Below are 20,993 nucleotides of genomic sequence, written 5' to 3'. Positions count from 1 at the left end.
TCAATTAATAATTAAAGCAATTAAAACAAAAAACAGAATCAGTCAAAAAAATACATGTTATATGTAACAGTCAAATTATTTTTACTATACTATATAAAGGAAACATTTAGGAAAATGGATGGATAGACCATAATGTATAATTGTAGTATTGAATGAATCCTTTGCTACTATTCAGTATCCAAACGTTTACAAGTGACTATTCCATTTTTACTTTGATTTCTATGGGGATCAACTAATGACATTTGACTAGTATTTATTCAAGCTGTTGCTGGTAACTGTTCCAGTTTTACTATGATATCTGGATTGTGTTATCTGTTCCTGTTTACTATTTTAACTATTCATTAGATATCAGCCCTTATTATGTAAATATTCTAATAGTTACTAGTAAGTTAGAAACAATTCTACACTATTTATTAGAGACTAATGCAATAGTTACTTGTAACATCTTTAATCTTAGTCAGATAGATAATCAAACTGTAATAACAGTTGTCTTTCCGTGAGCCATTTGCTTTCTCCCACTAACATGGAAACAAGAGAGACAAGATGCATTAAACAACGAAAAAGCTCATGGTGAACGCTATACTTTATTTGTATGTAGAAATTGACACTTTTTTTTAAAGGAAACTAAATTAACTTTTTTAAATAAACTCAAACTCTTACTGTAACTTGAAGCTACCAAAAGATTGAGCATTATAGATCAGTATAGAACAGTTTAACTAAATTTAAATGAATGTTATGCAAGTTTACTTGAAGAAAGAACACTCAAGAACACTGAGCGTCAACATTTGATAAGATAAATCAATAGTCATTTTGCCTATTGTCTGCCATAGCAAAGTATTCAAATTAAACAAGAAGGGCTGTAAACTGACAAGACAGCATCACAAAAGATAACCATAAAGATAAACAAAAGATAAACAAACTTCCAAACAAACTTGTATCTCTTTAATTACAGGTCTTCTATCTAGACCACAGGAACAATCCTCAGAGGAGAGATGCTGCACATATTACAAAAGAATGGAAAAACCTTCTCCATGAAATCGGTCGTGAATGTGTAATAGAGAGTATCGCTGAAAGGATCTGTGAATGAAAGCCTCCCTTTATCCAAATTGAGCTTCACTCTCACTCGCTTCGGTTTCTTACACCCAAGAAAAGGGATGCATGACTCCTGAGGAGCCTTCAGACTGAGCGTGTTGCCGTCATAGCCGACACACCAGACCTCTCTGGGCAGACTGGTGGCTCCTTTTCTCTGGACAGACTCTGTAGTGACTCCCAGCATCCAGAAGGTGCTGTCTCCCACATCCACATCCCAAATGTGTGTCCCTGAGGTATAGCCCACAGAACCCAGAACACAAGGAAACCTATTAAATCTCTCTGGGTTAGAGGGAAGCTGCTTCCTCTGCACACCAGCATCATCTTCCTCTTCAAACTCATCTTCGTCCCTCAAGCTTGTCAGATCTTCAGACAGTATAAGTTGAGAGTTAGCAGTGTTGGGATCAAGCACCACAGGAGCTGAAAAAAAAAAGAGTATATTGCAAAGATGTTGCTTTATTAATGTAATTAATCAATGATACTTAAGAAAAAAAATGAACACAACTGCTTATTAAACCTGCAGTTCGCATTTTTTCCTCTTTGTCGCCATCTCTGTTCGAAATCTGCGAGTGCGGTCATTCGCGGAATTATCAACTTTACGCGAGTTGTAGTTCGACACGGCACAGCGCGGATGAACACAATGTTTGAAGAGAGTGTGCAGCTGTCAGTCACCGCGCCGGTGTGGATACTGTCATTCAGAATCACAGATTATTCTTTTACTAAGATAATAATTTTCACCGGAAAATGTAATCTGAACAAGTAAGAAACATCCACTTTTTTACTGGTTCTGACATTGCAGTAAATCACGCTGATTAAATCTAACAATCGCTCATCATATCATAACAACTTATAATTGATAACTTATTTTGATAAGTTTAATTATATCAAGTGCTGTGAGAAAAGGCTATAAATCTCCACCTCCAACATCCTCACACGCAATATAGCCTACTAGCTTCTAGCTAACTAGCTAAAGACTCTTCTTTATGTGTACAGATGTGACGACGCAATGACTTAATATAGCTTACTAGCTGAGACTCTTCTTTATGTGTACAGATGTGACGTAATGACTCAATATAGCTTACTAGCTGAGACTCTTTTTTATGTGTACAGAATACAGATGTGACGTAATGACTCAATATAGCCAAGCCGAGACATCTTAGTTCTTTATATGTACAGATGTGACGCAATGACATGCTCGAATCTCCTGCTGAAATCCACCAGTACCACTGGAATTAAAAACTTGCTTTGAATTCAGCTAAGGCATTGAAAACTGTCTGGTTATGCATTTTCTCAAATATGTATTTTGGATAATTTTTTACCCAAAAAAAGTACGGACTGCAGCTTTAATATTTGAAAAAAAAAAAAAAAACTTGTCTGCCCAATCATAGTCATGTGGTCTAAAAGAAAAAAAACAAACAAAGAGGAAATGATACAACTGACCCTCATTATTGTGTCGATGTCAATCTTTTTTAACTTATTTTTTTTGTCAGATAATTGGACTTTTTACTCAACACAAGATTAGGTCATGTTATAAAATGTCATGTATGACTCAAATGTAATGATATTTATGAACTACTAATTTTTGAAAAATGTATTAAAAACTTAAAAATAACAATTAAGATTTAAGGTGTAAGGTAAACATATTTTTCATGGTTACAGCACATGACAAATTATATTTTTTGAAAAATGATATAAAAGTGAAATATGAAATAAGAAACCAACATAATACAAAGAGTACATTTATAACGTGTTTTAAATTAAATTTTTTCTATATCAGACGTTCTTATTTGCCATTAAACTCAAGATGTAGCAAATAATTGCTTGTTCTCAGTTTAACCGGAGTAAACCTTTATATTTTTCATAAAAAAAAGTGTAAATCTTTCATAAATCAACTCACAGTAACTTATTTCAGTAAGTCTTATTTTTGACCACACTGTGAACTTCAAATTGCCCAGGTATTGTGCGGTATCAATCAGCTGTCCTTGAACTGGGTCTGGATCCTGGTTCATTTCCTGGGCTCTGGAAGCACATTCAGAGGTCAGACTCAGGTAGAGCTGGGCGGTAAAATGATAACGATAATTATTTTTTACTCGATAAAACGATATCAAGAGTTCGATAATTTTTCCTTAAAGGGTACATATCATGCTAAATCCATTTTTTTAGCCCTTAAGTTCATTTTGTTGTATATTTGGAGTGTTAATGAGTACAGAAAAGTTGAAATTATTCTCTTCAGGAGCTTCGTTTATATCTTTATATTCTGTTTTGGTCATATTTTGCAACCTGTTCAGATTTTCCTGTTCTCTATGACGTATTTTCAACAATTACGTCAGTATTTGCAGCGGAACTGACAAATAAGGACATTGACTACCGGCCCAACACTTCGAGCAATCCGCCATTTTTATTTCTCGCTCCGATTTTGTAGTCCAAGCGTAATGATGCAGAAGTTACAAGAGGGGCAAGTCAAAATGTTCGGTTGTTGGATGTAGTGACCCGAAGCACTTCAAGGATTCCAAAGTGTTTGCCGATCGACTTCGTCTGAATGAGGGGTAAATTCCTTCTATCTTTGAAGACGACGAACAGAGCATTTCGATAAGCTGTAAATATTGTTAATAAAAATAAAGTACTTTACTTTCTGAAAACACATGGTGGTCATGGTTTAGCAGTACCTTGTTTTTGTTTTGAAGTAACGTTACTGTCTGCACTATTATTGTTCTTGAGTTTCATCAATGGTCATTTAGCTGCTGTTTTCTGATGCTTTTCTAAACGTGTCATATTATCAATACAGATTTTTAGTGGTAAGATTAGACCGTAGTCATTTATCTTGTTAGTGTGCTTGTTTTAACAAGAGAAATAATTGACTTTCACTTAAAACACAATACAGTAACAGACCATTGCAATACATCCATATGAAGACGTTGTTCTGCAGGTTTGTCGTCTTCTTTTTCAACTCGCTCGCTCTGGCTCGAACATGTAAGGCTTGATGGATAAGTCTTTCTTTGTTGACATTTTGTTAACGTGTGAATAAAAATGTTCTGTGACACTATATAATCGTATATCTCTAATCAAACTACAAAAATGGCCGAACGGGGTGGAGTTGAACTCAGCAACCTGGAGAGCGGGCAGGGTACGACACATCTCCTTTTTATTTAAAGAGGCCGCTCCAAAACGAGTTGCTCACAGATGCACAACAGAAAAGGGGTAGAAAAGGTACCAGTGGAGCTATAATAATGAGGAATTCAGACCCAAGCATTGCAGTTTCGCTTTATATAGACCACAATGTATGATTCATATGTAAAAAGGAATGATTTAAAAGCATGATATGTACCCTTTAATGTTTATGCACAACTTATTTGAACAGCACGCGCCTCCGCTCAGCTCAAAATCCAAACGGCAGCGCAATGCGAGCTCACTAGAGCAGATAAGGTACTCTCATCAGTCTCGGTCACGAGATCCAGTAAGAAGCGCATGAAGTCAGCGAAGAACACAAATGTCTCAGTGATGTAAACCAGTTTAAAGGCAGATGAAACAGCGCTGACGAACAGGAGAAACACTGTTCGCAACAATACAGTCAAAAGATTTTTCCGTCTACAAATTCCCATCATTTACCATGGATTTACTGTAAAGTTAGCCTAGTAATAATAACTGCACCCCGAAATGTGGGATATACACTCACCAAAAGGATTATTAGGGACACCTTTTCAATTTCTCAATGCAATTATCTAAATCAACCAATCGCATGGCAGGTGCCTCAAAGCATTTAGGGGTGTGGTCCTGGTCAATAAAATCTCCAAACTGAACTTCGGAATGGGACAGAAAGGTGATTTAAGCAATTTTGAGTGTGGCTTGGTTGTTGGTGCCAGAGTATTTCACAATCTGCTCAGTTACTGGGATTTTCACTCACAACCATTTCTAGGGTTTATAAAGAATGGTGTAAAAAGTTGAAAATGCCTTGTTGATGCTAGAGGTCAGAGGAGAATGGGCCGATTGATTCAAGATGATAGAAGAGCAACTTTGACTCAAATAAGTTGAGTCGTTACACTCGTTACAAACGAGGTATGCAGCAATTAAGCATTTGTGAAGCCACAACACGCACAATCTTGAGGCGGATGGGCTACAACAGCAGAAGACCCCACTGGGTACCACTCATCTCCACTACAAATAGGAAAAAGAAGCTACAATTTGCAAGAGCTCACCAAAATTAGATAGTTGAAGACTGAAAAAAATGTTGTCTGGTCTGATGAGTCTAGATTTCTGTTGAGACATTCAGATGGTAGAGTCAGAATTTGGCGTAAACAGAATGAGAACATGGATCCATCATGCCTTGTTGTTACCACTGTGCAGGCTGGTGGTGGTGTAATGGTGTGGGGGATATTTTCTTGGCACAATTTTGGCCCCTTAGTGCCAATTGGGCATTGTTTAAATGTCATGGCCTACCTGAGCATTGTTTCTAACCATGTCCATCCCTTTATGGCCACCATGTACCAATCCTCTAATGGCTACTCCAGCAGGATAATGCACCATATCACAAAGCTTGAATCATTTCAAATTGGTTTCTTGAACATGACAGTGAGTTCACTGTACTAAAACAGCCCCCACAGTCACCAGATCTCAACCCAATAGAGCATCTTTGGGATGTGGTGGAACGGGAGCTTTGTGCCCTGGATGTGCATCCCACAAATCTCCATCAACTGCAAGATGCTATCCTATCAATATGGGCCAACATTTCTAAAGAATGCTTTCAGCACCTTGTTGAATCTATGCCACGTAGAATTAAGGCAGTTCCGAGGGCGAAAGGGCTTCAAACATAGTATTAGTATGGTGTTCCTAACTTCATAATAATCCTTTAGGTGAGTGTACATATTGAATTGTATTATATTACTAATGTAGACAATGTATTAAAGGACTAATGGAATATAATTACAGTACAGATAATGTATTTAGGCTACTGTTTTTCATACAAATGCCAAAAACCATAGTTACATTTTGCCATGATAGTGAGGCGCTATAGGCAATGCTTGGTTTTATCTGTGGTTATGATCTAAATGCATATACTGGATGACCCATGGTTAATGTTAATAAAACTCAAAGTCAGAATATTACATTTTACCAAATAAAATTGAGGGTTTTTTTTTTTTTTGGATTTTAATGTTTTTGTTAATGAACATAAATTTAACTTAATAAATCTGCATCCTAACTTAAGCTATTTTTAAGCTAACTATATTATAACAATAATATTAATATTAATATTGTTGCCTGACCATCAAAGTCAGGCAACACAAACCTGTTTCAAGACTTGAAACAATATCCCCCATTAGCACATGAAGAAACTATTAAATTAATTTTTCTATTAAGATATTTATTTTGTTAATGAAAAATGACAAATGTTTGAATGTTCAAGCTGAGATTTGTGAAATGTTCATCTGTTTGTCATATGTTCTGACAATAAAAAGTAGTTTAAAACCACAATTAACACTCTTTTTTTCTGCCTTTAAACTTAAAAATTTGACATTTATCGTGACTGATATAAAACTGCCATATCGCCCAGCCCTAGACTCAGTACTGTCTACTGTTTAACTTCAATACTGAGGGTGGAGTAAAGGAGAAGAAGGTCTGCTCACCTCTTCATCATGTCCTTGAATTTCTATAGAAAATGTAGGAAATATGAAAAGTTAATGAAGCAAATGAGCAGCAAGCACTAAATCGTTTTTACTATTTTTCTCTCAGGTTATTGTCCTGCTGTACCTTTTAAAATCATGCAGAGGGAGAGCAGAGTAAACAATAAAAAAAAAAACAAGCAGAGAAGAAATAACTTAGAACTAACCTGAAGGAACTGGATGTCCCCACTGTCCAAATTACCTCTCAATTCTCTTATCAGTCCGGACAGAGATAATGTTTCGGCATTTATTTTCTCAATTTCGTCTTTCAAGATCTGTTTTTTCTGTGTTTGTTCCTCGTTCAGTGCAGCAAGCATGGCTTGTTCTTCATCATACAGAAGCTGACGAAGATGCTTAAAGTTCTTCCTGATGACATTCTTTGTGTGCAAAACCTGGTGCTAAACAACAAACAGACATGCACGGTATATGTCATATAATTATTAGTAAAAATCGAAATAAATTAGACTCATAACAAATCAGACTTACAGATATGTGCACAGCCTGTTGATCATATTGTAATTTGGCGTGTTGCATCATCTTCAGTTTTCTAGTCAAGAGACTAATTTCTCTCCGAAAAGGTTTCTAAAAATAAGAGTTTGTTAATCAGAATACTAAATATGGCAAAATGGATTAAGGTCACTAGACATCGTGTAGGCCTAACTTACCTTTCGTTCCTCAGCGAGCTCATTAACAGGACGGCACGTATGTGTTTTGTGTTCGAGTGACTCTCTGCAAACCAAGCACACGAGCTGTTCATCATGCAGACAGAACAGACTCAGTCTCTCCTGGTGAATCTCGCACAGCTCCTCTGAAAGGCCTCGGTAAACCAGGAAAGCTTGGCATAAGTTTTTCAGTGCCAGGTTAACGGGAGGGTTCCTGTTGTTGGTTCTTTTTCTGCACACCGGACATTCTCTTGAGCCTTTGCTCGTCCAGTACTGTTGCGTACAGTTTCTGCACAGACTGTGGCTGCACTGAAGCAACACGGGATCTTTGAAAATGTCACGACAAACAGGGCACGTAAAATCCTCTTCAACAAAGGGACGTTTCGACGCCATCTCCGCCACTTTGCGCTAATACCCAAAAAAAACTTTCGTTTTCGTTTTCTGTCAAACTAGCCTATACTTTCGTTTCATTGCAAATTAGTTCTGATATGCGCAACAGAAGAGCTTTGTGGCAACTACGTAACACAGACAAGACATTTCGAACCTTGTCCTTGACCGAAAGAAGAAAAATAAATTCAGTTACACAAATAAAGTAGCCCACCATGGAAAGGATTTTTTTGGTTTTTGCAGAAACTTTCCAATCGCAAACTTCATAACCAAAAGGAGTGATCTCCCTCAAGAAGCGCAACTGAATATACGGGAAGCCAAAAGGTTAAAAAGGTTGTATTTTTTAAAATTATTTTTATTTTTATTAGAAGCGAGTTTTTCCTCATCTGTCAGTTAAAAAAAATAAAAATAAAATAAATAGTAAAAAAAAAACAAAAACAATAAACAATAATATGAGAAACTCTTTTTCTCATGTGTATTTTGGTGACATTTAAGTTGTGACTTGATAGGATACTGATAGGGACATTGATGTAGGGATTTTCATGTTTTTGTGTTTTTATTAGTTGTAGTTAAGGTGATTAAGTGGTGTATTTCAGTTTTTTTTTTACTTCTTTGTGTGTATATATTTTAATAAAGACTGTTATTCTCAGTCCTTCATATAGACCATGAGGTTCTTCAGTCAGAGCAACCCCTAAAAATTAAGTTTTACTATTAATTTACTGTGCACATCCCTGAATTGGCTTTATGCACAGCCGCACTACTTCCTGAACTTCAGCCAGCTCCTTTGTTTCCTGTCTGCCATTATTGGACAAACTGATCAATTCAGGTGTGCCTGACCTCAGTAGTCACAACAACAATAATCAGACACACCTGGCACACAAAGGAGCTGGCTGAAGTTCAGAAAGTAGTGCAGCTGTGCATTAAGCATAGAGGCATCAAGCCTGACTCCAATAAATTAACTCTTTCCTCGCCATTGACGGAAATTCCAGTCTTTCCAAGTTTTCACCGGTAGGGGGCGCTATCTCATTTGCGACTCTCCTATGATTTAATCCGATTAAGACAAAAATGCGATTTTCAGCTTTTTGCTAAAAATGTTGCTTTTGGAACCAACTCACATTCAAGTGTTGATAAACAATCCATTAAGCTAAAAAAAGAAAAAGTAAAAAAAAAAGAAGAAAAAGGGGCTCTTTCTTGTATGTTCAGATATTCATAAAACAAAATATTCTGGGTGTCCATTGTGATGATGGGGGCCATTGTGCCACGTTTAATACACATGTATACCTTACCTTTAAAGGGATTTCTGAACTACTAGCACTTAAGAGTTCCAAACATATTTGCTCAGCCTCACTTTGTACAATCAAAAGGACAATTCAAATAAATAAAGAGTAGTTTCAAATTTCATTTTAATTTCAGATCTATGTAAAATAGACGGGTGCACATCACAATACATTATTCACGGACTGAAATATTGATCATATCCTTCCAAAGGAGAAAATATAAAGAGATGTGGTTTTGTCATGACTATTACCAGTTCTTGTATTATCAGTCCATATGAACTGAAATACACTTGTGGGCACTGATTGAGGTAAAAAAAAAAAAAAAAAAAAGATCCATATGAAACAAAAGGAAATGTTATTTTGTCACTAACATGCTATGAATGCATGTTAGAGCAGCAGTCAGAAAAAAAACATGCATTCCCAACAGATGAAATAAATGCCTACTTCATCTAACAATATCTAGCTATATGCATTTAGAGCGCTGAAAGACAAAATATTTGTGTTCCCTTTAGTGCGAAAAAGAAATATTCATGTCAGCCTGACAAATAAGTATTTTATCTGTATATACAAAACAACCTAGGTTTTAAACATTTTGGAGCCAGTGTACACACAAATTATCAACTCAAAAATGTCCCATTATTGCACATGTAATTTATATCTATTAACTCCCCCTCCCCCATCTTTTTACTTACTGAGCAATTATTTTACAAGCTTCAATATGTATATCAGTACAATCATTGACAAGGCATGTAGACATATGAGGCTTTGCTGTGAACTACATTGTGGGCTGATGCAATGCACCAGCTCTTTAAGAATACAGATTCTAGTCAGCCACAGATTGCAGAATTTACCACTACACATTTATCATTATCAATAAGCCCCATTCTTATCTGTAAAATCGGTTTCTTTTTAATGACAATCCATCATGTACTGTACTGTACATGACAAATGATTTCTATACTGTACAATACATTTTGTATACAGTATGTGACATTTAATTTCTTTAAATATTCTGTAAAAAAAAAAAATGGCCATATATAAAACACTGCAAGACTGTTCTAGTAATAATCATAAACAGTTTTAGCATCTCTCTTCTGTAAACATGAAACATGGATGCCAACACTTTAAACTGTTTGGTGTCATATATTTAAATATGAAACAAAAGAAATATCAGAAAATGTGAAGTGTTTTGTGGAATGATCCAGATCTTGTGCTGAGCTGGTGACTTGATGCATCTAATATTACGTTCCATTGATTTCTCAGAAGTAGGCTAATCACTGTGTTTCATCGTAACCTAACAGGAAGTCGATGGAGTTGATCAGACAGTGAGATCTTAATATTTGGGATTGTATCGGTCAGCCTCTAGTCTTGGACTGGCAATGTGGCTCTTTGGATACTGTGGATATTGCAGCTCTATCAAGAGTTCTTGATCTTCTGCCATTTTAAATAAAGCTTTATGCAAGTTTCTGAGTGGTACTGTGGCCCAGCTCACAGATCGCAGTCCAGTGTGGCAGCTGTAGTCTATTTAGAGGCTTGGATCTGTAGTCTTCTACAAAGATACTGAAACCTTCGAACACAGCTCCTCCACTGTCTTCATGGAGAATCGTCCCATGGCCTCGTTATTCATCCTTCTCATCTGTTCTGCTCTCACGCATCTGTGGATTTTTCTGCGGTCAGCTGCTCGCGGTCTGACACGTCGTCATCTTTGGGTGGCCGTGCCCGATCGAAGAAGCCACACTGAAGAACCAGAGCAGGTGGGACGGCGGGTGGGAAATGGAAAAAAAAAAAACAGAGGATGAGAATGTGATCCCTGGAATAACAGACATTATTCCTTTCTTCCGATGTGTTGTCTGCTAAAACACTTGCACAGATGTGCTCTTAAGGCTGAGGGACAATGACCCATTGAAGACAGTCAGAGGACAGCGATCAGTGAGATCAAGTTCATAGATCTATTTATGGATATGCTGATTAAACCGATATCATTTCCTTTAAAATTAGAAACATTTTGTTAGAAGCATTAGGGTAGTAATCATAAGAACTTCAAGACAAAGTTGACCACACATACAGTACACACAGACACACACACTGCCGTTCCAAAGTTTGGGATCGGTGAGATGTCTCTTATGCCGACCAAGGCTAACAAATTAAACCTAGCACCAGTAATATTGTTAAACAATATTAAATTAAAATAACTGTTTTTTATTTACATATATTTTTGAAATATAATTTATTTCAGCGATGCAAAGCTGAATTTTTAACATCATTACTCCAGTCTTCAGTCACCCCTTTAGAAATCATTGCTGATTTGATGTAATTTATGTTTTCACCAATTTCATGCATCCCGATTCCTTACTGAATAAAAATATTGATTTATTTTAATTGATGCACGCAAAATCTTTCTATTCATCAAAGAATCATGAAAAAATCAGCATATTAGAATGATTTCTGAAGGATCATGTGACACACACACACACACACACACACACACACACATATATATATATATATATAATATTTTATGTGACTTTTATTTATAGATAAAATCACAAGTGGCTCAATGTCCAACTGCAACAGCATTCTCCCTCTCCTTTATCTGTTACTCTGATTTTAATGAAAAAATAAATAATATATATATATATATATATATATATATATATATATTTTGATTTCAAATCTTGATTTTGATCAATTTCAATAATACTTTGTCAACAACGAATTTCACCACTAGAGGGAGCAATTACATTTTATCTCAGTAGGATGCATCTCATTTTCTTCAAATCCATTAAAGTGACACTATATATAAGATGTACAATAGCATGTTAAATGGCCTCAGCTGCTCTAAAAAAACCTCTCAGAATATGACTGACATTTCCTCTTGTGCACCCACACACACTCGTCACTCGTCAGCGTGTTTAATGCATATGTGTGAGTTTGTACATGTTGGCCAATTAGGGCATGTGTCCTCCTTAGGGACCCAATCAAGTGCCTGAGAACAGCCCTGTAGACAAAACACTGATAAAATCACAAATGGCTCATTAATGCCCAACTGCAACAGCATTCCCCCCTCCCTCTCCTTTATCTGTTAATCTGATTTGCCAATTTTCATCAAGCTCTTCAATGTTCCCCATACCTCTTTTCACTTCACTTCCTCCACACTCCTTCTCTCACTCTATCTCTTACCGCCATCTCTTTCTCTACCCCCTGTAGTTCCTTTGCTTTGCAATTTCACTGAAGCAGAGACGCAGTTACAGAGGGATTTTGCTGTTCATGATGACTAATGCCAACATACACATAAAACCGTTTGAGAGCAGTATTTCCTGTCAACCAGGATTTACAGAGAAACCAAGCTAAGTGCAGTTACATACAGTCATATGTTCTTAATTGCAATGGATTTTAATCACGGTGTACTATAGCTAGATGAAACGACAACAAAAACCTGTTTCAAACTACTATTCAAAAGATTTTTTTAAATGTTTTTCAAAGAACACACGTCTCATATTCTCACCAAGTCTGAATTTATATGATTAAAAAAAACAGCAAAAACAATAATATTGTGAGATGTTTTTATAATTTAAAAGAACTGTTTTCTATTTGAATATGTTTTTTTAAATGTAATTTAGTCCTGTGAATGTAAAGCTGAATTTTCAGCATCATTATCATTACATTACGCAGTCTTCAGCAGTGTCACATGATCCTTCCAAAATAATTATAATATGCTGATTTGGTGATCAAAAAACATTTGTTGAAAACATTTTAGTTGAAACCGTGATTCAGGAATCTTTGAAATTCAGAAGAACAGCTTCTTTCGACAATTTTTTTGAAATGTAGAAATCTTTTGTAACATTATACATGTTTTTATTGTTACGTTTGATCAATTTAATATCCCTTCTGAATAAAATTATTAATTTCAACAAATCTTGTGACTGATGATCACTGTATTCACAACAGCATCATGTGTAGAGCCAAAGAAGCGGAGTATAAGTCTCTCTCTCTCTCTCTCTCTCTCTCTCTCTCTCTCTCTGTGTGTGTGTGTGTGTGTGTGTGTGTGTTATGGCCAACCTACCTTCCACATTGCTAGGCTAAGCATAGCCAGCACCAGCAGTCCCAGCAGTATAGCCAAAATTATGACCCACAGGGGAATGGCAAAGGAAACGTCAGGAATGGCCCACACCACAAATGTGCCGATCTTAAAAACACAAGCGCAGAGGTCATTAATATTTGACTACCACTGATGTAGCTAGGATTTTAGCACACATTCATCAGGTTGACAGCTTACTATCCCTTATAATCTCCCATCTCTTTCTCCCTTTTTACACTAAATGTAACAGAAGCTGCTTATAAATGTTTTGTTTATTCTTAATATTTAGTTATCTTCCTTTTTGACAGTTTTAAACAGTACAAAGAAAGAAAGTAGGGTTGTTATGATTTGATTACAGCACTCAGCTAAGAATCACTAATGCAGTTAATACACATATAGAGCCCTACAAAAAAGTACTGTGTTAAAGCTTACAGTAGAGTAGTGGTAGCTGTAGCCTAGTGGTTTGCACACACACTACTGTTCAAAACTTCGGGGATAGCAAGATATTTGAATGTTTTTGAAGGTCTCTCAATATTTTGTAACATTATAAATGTCTTGGCTGTCAACTGAATACAAGTTTTCATTAAAAAAACAAAAGAATTTGAATCTTGCTTGCAACATTTCCTGATTTTGTACTAAACGTTTTTTATTATTTCCACTCTATTTTAAAAAGGAAAAAACATAAATGTTAAGAGACTCCCATGCTTTAAGCTACTCCATAAATGTCCCATACCTTCCTTATCTAAGCTAAACAAACTGAGCTCAGGCATTTAGCGAATCTCAACCCTTAGGTGAGAATCTTTTTCTTCCCTTGCTCTAATCCACGATTTCCTTTTCCTCCTTGTTTTCTACTTTCTTTAATCTGCACCCACACAAACACTCAACAGTTGATTACTCACTGATTTGCTCTGGTGTGGCAGTGTATCAGCTTTGATCCGATAAGGCATGGCCGTCACTTGAAAGGACACGGTGGAGTTTAGCGTGTAGTGGTCATTCCGTCTCTGCCAGAGGAAAGCAATGGATTACTATAAATAAAACACACATGGACCCATCTCAGAGCGAGCGGGACAGAGGCTGGCCCCTCGTGGAAGAGGAAAATGTCAGATTAACATTAACACAACGCACATGGCGGGTGTCTGACAGGACGCCGAGTTGTAATAGCTTCAGCATGGATGAGGATTAACGAGAAGCAGTGGTCAAAAGAGCAGCAAAGCAAAACTTTAAGCACTTCCTTCAAACTAGGATCCCTCACACACATGCAGAGAGCACTACTGTCCTGCAGACACATCATCATACATGTGTCTGGTTTGTGTGGATGTTCCTCTGAAGATGAGATGAAAGCATTTTGTTCTAACGATGTCAGGTTTTATGGCGTCACAGGACTTGGGTGTCTAACTAGATGATGTCATCTCCTGTGTCACCAGCCGAACATCTGAGGTTGAGTTAAACATTTGGTCGTGTTCAGAGAGGAAGGGTGGCCATGAACATAATGTTAAAGGGATAGTACACCCGAAAATGAACATTCTGTCATCGTTTACTTACCCTGTATGAGTTTCTTTCTTTGGAATGAAAAGACTTTCATTGCATTAACAAACAAACAAAGCCATCTGTTGTATTTCACAGAAGAAAGTAAGTCATACAGGTTTGGAATGACATGAGGGTGAGTGAAATATATATTTAAAACACTACACTGTTCTTACACTTTACTGTCTGCACTCCCAGTGGCAGTCGCCGAACTCTACTCAACTTTGTTGCATCAGCCACTGTCGCTCATGTCACCTCAAATAGCCAACGCTCATTGAAAATGAATTATTGCCGGTCAGTTTGTTGCTGCAAATCACAGTCAGTGTAAACGCAGCTTAATAGGAGCCTTTGATTTAAGAAGTGAAAATCACCAGCTGGACTTTACAGGAATACTGTGATGATAACATCTAAAAACACTGTGACAGTTTGTGAATGTTTAAACATTAGAGTAGATTTCATGCTGCATCCTTCACTGTGTCCTTACAGTGTCTTCATACAGAAGAAAGTCATCTTTTTTTTTTTTTAGAACAACATGAGTGTTAGTAAATGTTGAAATTTCATTTTGAGTGAACTATTTCTTTAAATATGTTAACCTAAAAGAAATGAAAGTATATGTGTGTGATAAAAGTACCTGTAAGAAGGTGTGAGCCCAGAGACGGGATCTGAACTTGATCACAGCGCTTCGCCCTCGATCCAAACGATCCACGACACACTCCACCATTAGGCAGTTGATATTAGAGCAGTTCTAGAGAAAAAGTAGAGAAGGTCTTTCACATTAATAGTCTCTTCCTGTTTGTGGACACAGTGACCCTTAAAAGTTTTAGAACATGTAAACAATTTTGAAACACTTAAGGCCACATCCACACGAAGCCACAGCTTTCCCTATCCAATCTTTTTTCCCCTTGTCTAAAAAAACAATTCCGTAAAAACTACGTTGTCTCAAGAAACATCTGCGCACACACGAAACCACTGAAACCGACTCAAAACGATGTAGTATACATGCCAGACCAGTATGTGGCACTGTAATTGTGCCATGGAGATCCACTAAAAATGGAAAATAAGAATTGGAACATGGGCATAAACCGTGTGTGCTGTATTTAATAGAGTGCCGAAGTTATGACGTCACTTTGTAGGCCAAAACTTGGAAGTGAGTTAGCATTTTAGCGCTTCCGGTTCCCTCGCCCTAAAGTCTATGGTTTTTTTAATGGATTTTTGCTATATCGCCTGAAATAAGGTTTGTGGTGAACAATAATTTCACGTTTTGATCTATGACATAAAACACACCAATTATAACCTGCTTGTGTTTTTTTAAACTTTATATAGGCTTCAAAATGTATCAATTTTATGGATTATCTTGATAGACAAAACGTGTAAGGGTCACAACTCTTTGTTGAACACAGATCTTTTTTTTTGTGATTTTCGAAAAGTCTACGGGGGAAATGCATCTATTTTCGATCGAGGGAACCCATGCGCCGCTAACTTCTGAGTTGTCCTACAAAGTGACGTCATAACTTCGGCACTCTATAATAACAGGCTCAGAAGCATCTTTTTAAACAATCATAAATGGCCTGGTATAAAACATGAAATGTCTTAATCAGAGAGAGGAGCATCATAGCAATAGAAAATATAATTAAATAATTTAAATTAAAATAAATTAAAGTAAATAATAAATAAAGAATTAAAAGAGGCTCAGTAAATTCTGCAGCACGAACACAAGCACGTAGTCCGCAGTTGTTGTTGCCGTTACGCGACATAGTGGTGTCTGACTAGGCCAGGGTCTGCACGTGGGGTGATGACATCATCATTTCACAAAATGTACAGATTGGCTTTACACACACGAAATGCAAGGGTGTCGTTTTAAAAAGGGTGTCGGTTTATAAAAAAACGGTTTCAGGCTCCCAAAACGCCTGAGCCGTCTGGATGAAAAGCCGATACGATACAAACATTTTACGTATAAAACTTAACGCGTTTCTGTGTGGACAAGGCCTTAGACATAAAATGAAACATTTTCTATACAACTTTTCACTCAAATTCCTCTGCTGATAATACAATTTGTAATAATAACAAAGTGTCACATGAGAAAATGTATATATATATATGCATTTTCACCTCATTGTACCTCTGCTGATGTGTCTTTTTTAAAAGCCTCACATTTGATTTTGATTGATTTTAGTGTTCACATTTAAAGAGTTGAGTGATGGTGTGTATGTAAGTAGTATCAGTGCCAACTGTTTGTGTATGTGCATAGGACATGACCTCTGGCCTGTCTTATCACATAGCCTAAGGTGTGATGGACTAAGATTATCAAAACCACCTGGTCCATGCGCACACACACACACACACACACACTAAAGAGACACTTCGAGAGAGCAAGACAATAAGCATAATATGAATGACCTGTTATGAGATTTACAGGTGAACTCACCCTTTGAGGTTAACACAGGTCTCCATAACACACGTCTAGTTCAACATAAGAATCTATCCATCACATCTATGAGAGTGTTCCCACAGGGCGTGCAGCCATATGCTTCAGGAGGTTTGTGAGAGTGTTTGTGGTTCTGGTGGGAGTGTATGTGTGTACCAGTGTCTTGCTGCTGTAGCTCTGGGCTGTCGAAACAGATCGTCTATGGCGAGTCGGACCACTGCTGTTCCTCAGAAAGCCCAGTAATTCTGGAGTGTCCTGAAGAGTGGAGGTCTAAGCATGTAAGAGAAAGATGGGAGGGGAATTGAAAAATGAATATTAGATGCAACGTGATGTGTGTAGGACGGTTACATTCATAGAGTATTATTTAGTATTAAATAATACATAGTATTACTTGTATCTTAGCATTTCTTAATATTTTGGAATCAGCTATTATTTTAATATTTTCAGTCTTCACTTAAATTTTTGTTACATTTAATTAATTTTGTTATGTGCATTTTATATATATATATATATATATATATATATATACACACACACACATTTTTGTTTTAGTTTTAGTCATTTTAGCACTTCAACTGAAAGTTATTTTAGTTATTTGCTAAAGCACCATTTTATATTTTTATTTAAGTTTTTTTCCGCCTAGTATTTTTGTACACATTTTTGTCATGTTATCCTTACAAACAAGACAAACATTTTCAATTTAATTTAACTTTATTTATATACCACTTTTCAAAATAGATATTGTTCCAACACAGTTTTCAGCACTGAATGATTTCTGAATGCATGTTACAAGGAAGGAAAGATAAACACATGGATTATTATCTTTGCTATTATTTATATTTTATGTCTTTAAATCTATTTATACAATTATTGTATACATATTTGTATATAAAGTTAGTATTTTAGGTTAAAATGTTAAAATAATAATACAAAAGATAAGTCAGTCACTTACATTACATAATAAAGTTGTCACTGTGTGAATGTGGTCAGAGTCAGACAAAGAGTTCTGGGCCAAAACTCTGGTTAAGCATAATTCTCTCCTCTAAAGTTCACAGGAAAAGAGCTCTAATATCAGTCCAGGTGGTTAAAATTCTAAACTCAGCATGAACGCAGATCAGTTACAAGGCACAGAGACTTCATGAGGACGTTGTCGCGCTTCATGAGGACTGCAAATGAAATCTGAACAGCGATAATGAAGTCCAGTCAAGAGAGCAGAGGGGTCAGAATCAGTCCAACACTCTCTGATCAAAAACAAGCAGGCCTCAGCAGTCACAGTTTTACATTTATTTGAGCTCATTAGTAAAAGCCCAGAAACCTGAGATTTATGACAGCTAGGAACACAGGCGAGAGATCTCTGTGTATCTGTGTATGAGGAAAGATTCTGTCAGGGGGTGGAGTCAGAAATTGTGGATGTGGATTCTCAAGAAGCTGGCTGTCTTTGGGAAGGACACCCTCAGGGAGGAAAAGGATAGAGTGATAAGTGTGAGTTTACCTCAAGCTCCAGTGGGTTGAGGGAACCATTGACGCTGCAGTGTACAGGTCCATCAGTGATGATCTGAAGGGCATAGAGGAGGTGTTCCTCACGGTACTGACTGGGCCAGCCCACCTCCAACACCGTCCTGCTTATTGAACTTGGACCCTTATTATGTAACTGGGAAAAAAGAAGAGGGAAACAAAAAGAGATTAGCAACAAACGTAAAAATATACATTTAAATCTATTCAAAAATATTAAAGAAGTTCCCCTATAAACATTTATGAAGATACATCAGTAAGAAAATTATGGCTGATAGCCTACCAATATATATTTCCAACTTTTTTTAATATTATAGCCAATAAGTAGTAGCCAAATAACTTTAAGAGGGTGATGGAATGATATAATAGAGGAAATGAGCATGAACATTAAATGTCCAATATCCTAAATACATTTAGAGTTAAAAAAAAAAATAAGTACACTATGAATCTACAATATTTCTTCCAAAATATTACTTCCAAAATTGTATTAAAGTGAAAAACTATGGTAAATTTCAATAAGGGGAGCTGTTGATGCCCAATACATTTAATATGAATCATCAGATTTTTATTTAATATGGAACAATGTACAAGAATTGTTAAACATTGAATCAAACACTCTGGGCTAGCATTAGCATTAGCGGTTGAACTAAACATGGCAGAGCTGAAGCTGCTAACACAAACCATCTGTACAGCGTCTGGCCAACATTACAGGCAATTAAAAAATTAATAGCTGCAGGACAGATGGCGTTTAGTGAGGCCCTCTCACAGCAAAAAGAGGTCAGGAGTCTCCACAAAAACAAACAACAAATAAATAGCTTTAAATAAGCTGTTTTTTGCTAGCTGAATGAACCATGCTAAGCTCCATGGGGAAAGTTTATTGTGGTTTATTTCTTATAATAGATTAGTTTTTAGTTTTATTGTCAGAGAGAGTTAAAGCTGTAACATTGAGTCATAGTATGTATAAATATGGATTAAATTCCCTCACACTCTGTGTTAAAGATAAGATCTTGTGTACAACAGCTGTGATTTGTTGTGGCATGCTTGTATGTCTACTTTCTACATACTGTATGCGTGTGTGTATGTGTATCCCTTTGATCACAACAAAGTTTTGAATGTTTGCTGTTTGCTGGCTAATCAATAGAACAAATTAATCCTGATACTTGTATAATCTATCTTTTCTTCTATTGCTGATTGAGGCTCTCCATGTTTACCCCGTATGTTTATTCTGTACCTCATATATGTGTTGAACCTGAGGTCCGACGTCATCTTCTCTCACAGGTTTCTCTTTGGGTTCCCATCGAGGGAAAGGCAAAACAACCTGAGCTGGGTGAGACACACTGAGGAAAACGGAGAGAATATTTTCAAGCAGGTTGTATAAAATGCAAAAAATGTATTATCTACAGTCTAAACAAATATTTTCCAATAAACACCATTTTAATTTTGCAATATGGCAGATATAAGTTAAACAGGATATTGAACAAGAAAACAACATTTAACTGAAGGAAAGTAAGAGATTTATTAGCTAATACATCATAGAAACAGATGTTAGTCTTATTTTCTATCATATTCTATCCTTATTTATCCTTCATTTTGACCTTATGGCCAGACAATATTTTAAATGAACAGAAGTGTTTAATCAATATTGGCTTGGTGAATAACCTCTCCAGATCGCTCTGAACAGGCAATTGGATTTTTTTTTTTTTTTTAAATATTACTATTATTAAAATTAGACTGTAAAAAATGCTAGGTTGTTTAAACTCATGTTTGGGTCAAATATGGACAAACCCAACCATTGGTTTACATTCTAAAATAAATTATAAACCCAATGGTTGGGTTTGTCCATATTTGACCCAAACATGGGTTGAAACAACCCAGCATTTTATTCCAGTGCGCTCATTTTCTTCTCAGTGAGACAGAAAGAGACAAATAAAAAGAGATACTCACCCTCTGATCTCCACCTGTGCTCTCGCCACAATGCTCAGAGTCAAATTCACTGGGACGCTTCTTGCGTTGTCCTTATTAGAGCTGTTCAGAGAAACAAACAAACGTAATGTTAATTTGAAACAATAATCTTTACGCTACATTATCAAGGTAACATTTTGATATAAAGTCCCAACAACACAGAGTTATGTTAAGTGCACTGTGAGACAGTAAGGCTCTTCTGTAGAAGGTCTCGGTGAACTGGCCACAGTGTCTGAGACTACTGAACAGAACCATGTGTGAGCCTGAGGCAGGGAACATCTGTGTTCTGTAAATGTATCTGTCCTTCGAGGGTGCGAGGACGAGGACAAAAAGGGAACAATACTGTTTGTGTCTCTGTCCTAGAGTTCCCCGAGTCAACTGTCTCGTCGGCCATTCTGCTGTGAAAACCACCAGCCCCACACA

General features: G+C 36.5%; 2 protein-coding genes across 2 annotated transcripts in view; both read right to left on the bottom strand.

The window, feature by feature from the left end:
* Positions 1–565: 565 nt before the first annotated feature.
* trim35-40 (tripartite motif containing 35-40) lies at positions 566–8,085 on the bottom strand. Its single transcript, XM_039679574.2, has 6 exons — positions 7,409–8,085; positions 7,230–7,325; positions 6,911–7,141; positions 6,708–6,730; positions 2,987–3,108; positions 566–1,509 (listed from the first exon to the last, which is right to left on the bottom strand). The coding sequence occupies exons 1-6, from the start codon at positions 7,796–7,798 to the stop codon at positions 962–964; spliced, it is 1,410 nt and encodes a 469-aa protein (XP_039535508.1). The 5' UTR covers positions 7,799–8,085; the 3' UTR covers positions 566–961.
* Positions 8,086–9,178: 1,093 nt separating this feature from the next.
* Positions 9,179–20,993, bottom strand: part of itga8 (integrin, alpha 8) — a 68,323-nt gene continuing 56,508 nt past the window's right edge. The window contains exons 23-30 of the mRNA XM_039679573.2: positions 20,553–20,633; positions 19,840–19,945; positions 18,589–18,747; positions 17,253–17,366; positions 15,303–15,416; positions 14,047–14,148; positions 13,133–13,255; positions 9,179–10,806 (exon numbers count right to left, since the gene is read on the bottom strand). Of these exons, the coding sequence (XP_039535507.2) occupies positions 10,717–10,806; positions 13,133–13,255; positions 14,047–14,148; positions 15,303–15,416; positions 17,253–17,366; positions 18,589–18,747; positions 19,840–19,945; positions 20,553–20,633 (889 nt within the window). The 3' untranslated portion in view covers positions 9,179–10,716. The remainder of the gene's footprint in view (positions 10,807–13,132; positions 13,256–14,046; positions 14,149–15,302; positions 15,417–17,252; positions 17,367–18,588; positions 18,748–19,839; positions 19,946–20,552; positions 20,634–20,993) is intronic.

Source organism: Pimephales promelas, chromosome 12 (assembly GCF_988280905.1).
Source record: "Pimephales promelas chromosome 12, fPimPro1.hap1.1, whole genome shotgun sequence".
Taxonomy (NCBI): Eukaryota; Metazoa; Chordata; class Actinopteri; order Cypriniformes; family Leuciscidae; genus Pimephales; species Pimephales promelas.
Note: the sequence above shows the minus strand (reverse complement) of the source record. Positions and strands in the feature narration are given on the sequence as shown.